The sequence below is a fragment of the Mandrillus leucophaeus genome, unplaced genomic scaffold (assembly GCF_000951045.1).
Source record: "Mandrillus leucophaeus isolate KB7577 unplaced genomic scaffold, Mleu.le_1.0 Scaffold122, whole genome shotgun sequence".
NCBI lineage: Eukaryota > Metazoa > Chordata > Mammalia > Primates > Cercopithecidae > Mandrillus > Mandrillus leucophaeus.
Genome location: NW_012100543.1, coordinates 947534 through 951986, shown reverse-complemented (window position 1 = coordinate 951986; position 4453 = coordinate 947534). Strand labels below are relative to the sequence as shown.

Sequence of the window (4453 nt, the reverse complement as noted above, 5' to 3'; positions counted from 1 at the left end):
GGAAGCAGCTCCCAGAGACTGCGCCACAGGCGGGACAGGCCTGGTCTGCAGGAGGATCTCCAGGCCCCTGCCGCCCTCCCTACAGTCCTCTCTCAGTCTGAAGGCTGAGCCGCCAGCATTCACTTCTCACATGGGCTTCTCCAATGTGGCAGTGGCCCAGGCCTCAGCAAAGCCCTGAGCTCATGGACACAGGCACAACTGCTTGAAAGAGGCGGCGGCCCCACGGCAGCCTGGACTGGCCAGCCCGCCAACAGACCACCAGAAACGGGGCCACCAGACAGATAGTCCATACCCTGTTGCACACATGAGCGACAAACTCAGAGACAACACACAAACTAAGCCTACATTTTGGCTTCCAGATTTGGTTCTCCTAGTTTAAAAAAAAAAAAAAAAAAAGGTCTTAACCCTGATGCTGTCTCCTGACCATAGATTAGGGAAGCAAGATGGGGAATACCGAATCAACTTACTTAACTTACCTCAGAAGTAACAAGGTCTACTGGGCTATGAACAAAGAACTAGAGGAAACATGTGCAAAAACAAGTCGATATCTAGATCAGACCTCCCCACAAAACAAAGTGGACCCCTGTCCCCTGCCACTCAGCGGCCACGCCCCCAAGATGCTTGGTCCTACCAGTAAGTGCTATAGATGTGTGAGCCCCAAGCCCCACCCACAGAATCTTCCAGCCACATGAGGCCACTTAGGTCCAAAGCAGTCAGATCCCCCCTCCCCTCCAGAGCTGGGCCTGGGGAGAGGCTGCTTCAGTTTGGAGAAACTGAGTCAGAATGGTGCGATGCCAGGTGCTGGCTGTGGTGGAAAGGTCCTATTCGAGAAAACCCTGGTGCCCCAAGTCTCCAGGCAGAAGTCAGAGAAGCAGAGTAGAGCTCCCAGCATGCCCCAGGACTCCGTGGGCAGGAGCGGCCAGAGGGGCTGGAGTGCTGGGGAGGTGGCCTGGTGGCAGGGGAGGCCAGGGCCTGCAGTTCTTCAAGGAAGAGGCAAGTGGGGGCCTAGTGAGTGGCAGGGCGGAGGGGGTGCATGGCTCCCGCGTCAGGCGTAGAATTCCTCCTGTTTGGTGGGCTTCTGGTAGGCCCCTCCGTTGGCTTGTTTCGGCTCCTCCAAGGAGTAGCTGCCTTCGTCCTTCTTCTTCATGCGGTACAGCATGAAACCCACCAGGCACACAGCAAAGATGAGCCCCACGAGGCCTCCAGCAATGATCCCTAGGGCAGGTAGACGGGGCCAGCTCAGTTCAGCGGCTCCCTGGGCTCCACTGCAGACCCTCCCCCAAGTGGTGGCCTTGGCTGTGGTCAGCCCCACCCCGACCCCACAGCAGCAGTTCACCCCGAACTACCCCCCTGAGAGAAAACTCACCTCCCAGCACCTCCTTCCTGTCCAGGAGACCCTGCGAGGCCCCTGTGGCCCCCGGATCCACTGGGGACTGGTTCCGGTGGTCAGGCTCCACAGCCACTATAGCTGTGTTCTCCCCAGAGGTTTCAAAGGTGAAGTCCTAGGGGAGGGCAGGGGCAGATTGGGTTGGCTAGGTCACCGCCAGCAGCAGCAACCAGCTCCAGAAGCAGCTCCTGCCTCCCTGATCTTTGCCACCACCCACTCAGATGCACCCAAACCAGGATCGCAGGGGGCCCGAAAGCCAGGCCTTCCTGTCACATCAACTCTGGACCCTGGCTGGCCCATGGCATGGATATCACAAAAAGTGATACAAAGCATACATTTCTGTATGGAAACAAGCAGGCTTATTTTAGTGTAAAGTGTAAAAATCCCACGAAGCTGCAAGATAAAAAATAGGAGGACTTGGTAAAACGTTCACTCTTACAGCAGGGGCTGCAAGTTTGGATTGTAAGTTTGGGGAGCCCTCTCTTGGGTGATCTTTAAGGGCGTTTTTGCTCTGATCTCATAATTAGTCTGTCCTGCTCTGGGCGAGGCCCTGGGGGTACGGGAAGGTGGGTCCCTGTGTCCTGTCCTCCTGGTGAGGAATACGAGACACCCGCAGGGCACAGGTGTAGGGCGTGCCGGGTGCCAGGCATTAGGGCTAACCCACCCAATGTCCCAAGGAATGCAGAGGCCACTCACCTGCTCCCCAGAGCCCTCTGCTGCTGGGAGCTGACTGGAGGCTCCATCCTCAGCAGCCCTCTCGGTGGCAGAAGGACCTCCATCCTCTGTGCGGGGAGTGTGAAGGTCAGCTTGGCCGGGTCCTGCAGGGGCTGAGGTCTCATGGTAGCCAGGCTGCATGTCCCTGTAGGGGTGGGAGGTGGCGGGCTCCTGGGCTGTGGTGGCTCTGGCCGTTGGGGCCTGATGAGTGGTTGGGAGCTGTGTGGTCTCCGTGGGTTGGGGGGTGGCCTCCTGCTCCCGGGCAGTGAGCTCAGGCTCCACTTTTAACAGGACTACAGCCTCTCCCTCCTTGGGCCCCTCTCCAGCCGGCAGGGTGGAGGTGGAGGCAGCTGTAGCCTCCAGGCCAGTGGGTTCCGGAGACGTGGGAGTAGCCATCAGGAGCCACGTGTCCTTCCAAGTGGAGGGGGTCTGCTGTGACAAGGTGATATCTTGCAAAGCACCTGCAGGACCAGAAGCAGAGTGTGTTGGTGGGGGCTGGGGGAGGAGAACCAGAGGCAGAGTGTATTGGGGAGGGAGGATCAGAAGCAGAGCGTGCTGGGTTGAGGGGGAGGACCTGAACCAGTGTGCTGGGTGGGTCGGGGGAGGCCCCAGAGCACCTGGGCCGGCCAAGCTCAGGCTGAGGGAGGCTAGTACCTGGGCAAGGCAGCTGAGGCTAAGCTCCTTGGAAAATGGACAAGGAGAGCTGTCCCTTCTCATTGTATGTGTCCAGGGGCAGCCTGGTCTCTGGAGCCACGAGACAGGTGCCTAGGCCACCTTGGAAAGCTTTCCTGTGACCACAGGTGTGGGGTGGGCATCTCTTAGGGGCATAACTACTTCAGTTATCCTACCTATCCCAGGGTACACACCTCTCCGGCCCCACCCTCCCTGAAGGCCCCCGCTTCCAACAACAGATACTTCCAACTACAGATACCCTACCTTGCAGCTCTCAGGCCTCTGCAGGGTCACTTCCCCTGGGATGACCTCAGCCTCCTTCCTTAGCTCTCACCCCTCTTCTGAGGTCCACTCAAGAGCCACCTCCTCTGAGAAGCCTCCCTGACCACCTCCAGCTCAGGGACTTCTCTCCCCCAGGGAAAGGGGAAGTAGGAAAGGGAGCTTGGATGGAAGAGCTACACCCCAGCAGGCTCTGTGCTGCCTTACAGCTCCACAAGCTTATCAGGTCAAGGTATTATTCCCATTTTACAGATGAGAAAACAGAGGCTCAGGGGTCAAATAACCTTCTGAAGGGGGTTCCAGAGGTTTCCTAGTGAGTAAAGGTATTCCCAGTGAATATAAGCCTATGTGCAGCAGGCAGCCCTGCGGCCCTCTGGAGCTCACAGCCTTCACCTCACCTCCGAGCATGAGCTCTCCTTAACCAGGCAGCTCATGGACCCCATTCCTCTGCTCAGCATTGCCCTTTGGAGGCAGCTGGGTGGAGATGGGGCGGGCAGGGTGCACTCAGTACATGTTCAATAAACACAGGAGACTGTCTGACCACTGCCCCCAGGCATGACCTGTTGCCGTCTTGGGTGGGGGGCCCCCATGACAACCTCACCTGCACCTGAGCCGGAGAAGTTGTCAGAGTCATCCCCAGAGCCATCTTGATCTTCAGGGGGCAAATTAGTAGCCACAATTTGCTGGAAAAGGATCAGAATATGGTAAGAGTAGAGGCTTGGCCGGGGCTCTGCTGCTCCTGGGTCCTCTCCTAGACAGCTGAGTGGACTCGCCCTACCCTGTGCTGCACAGGTACACAGGGAGACGCCTCTCATGTGGCTCCAGGCCCCTCAGCTCTGGGCAGCACTTTGGTTCCCCTGCCCCAACCCCTGATGCTACAACACAGCCTGGTGCCGGGCACAGGGCACAGGGGCACAAGAGAGTGGGCAGGGCCCTCACCCTGAGAAGCTCAGTCTGGTGAGGGAGCTCCAGACCTCTCAGAAGGGCAGACAGGGAGTTGCTATTGGGAATATAGGCTGTGGCCCCCATGGGACCCCATCAGCCCACCCTACCCTACTCTTGGGGGTCATCAGCCAGGGAGCTTTGGGGCCGAAGATTGCCGACCCAGCCCCACTGAGGGGCTTTCGAAAATCCCCAAGAACAATCTCAGGACAACCTGGATGCAGAGGCAGCCTCCAGGCATGCTGGCCCCCAGGTGTGGACACCGAGGGCGGCACAAGGGGCAGGGGCACCGCTGGGCACGGGGAACTGTCTGTTCTGAGGCAGGTCTGCCCACGCAGGGCAACCCCAGGCCTGGCCCCGACACACCTTCCCACACTCGGCCCAGTTCCCATCTACAGTAAAGACTGGGTTCAGGCTCTCTGGTCAGAGTATCGTCCTCCTTGGGGAAGGAAGGACAGG

At 58.7% G+C, this 4453-nt stretch overlaps 1 protein-coding gene across 1 annotated transcript; it reads right to left on the bottom strand.

The window, feature by feature from the left end:
* Nucleotides 1-288: 288 nt before the first annotated feature.
* Nucleotides 289-3867, bottom strand: SDC1 (syndecan 1). Its single transcript, XM_011971448.1, has 4 exons — nt 3654-3867; nt 2084-2562; nt 1367-1502; nt 289-1215 (listed from the first exon to the last, which is right to left on the bottom strand). The coding sequence occupies exons 1-4, from the start codon at nt 3865-3867 to the stop codon at nt 1046-1048; spliced, it is 999 nt and encodes a 332-aa protein (XP_011826838.1). The 3' UTR covers nt 289-1045.
* Between the last annotated feature and the right edge of the window lie 586 nt (nt 3868-4453).

What these genes read in the sequence shown, in the direction of transcription:
- SDC1 (XM_011971448.1), bottom strand. Translation starts at nt 3,867, where the DNA reads ATGAGAGGCGTCTCCCTGTGTACCTGTGCAGCACAGGGTAGGGCGAGT. An exon ending in CTTCTCCGGCTCAGGTGCAG is followed by an intron (nt 2,563 to 3,653) that starts GTGAGGTTGTCA and finishes CTGGTCCTGCAG; the next exon opens with GTGCTTTGCAAGATATCACC. An exon ending in CAGAGGGCTCTGGGGAGCAG is followed by an intron (nt 1,503 to 2,083) that starts GTGAGTGGCCTC and finishes GCCCTCCCCTAG; the next exon opens with GACTTCACCTTTGAAACCTC.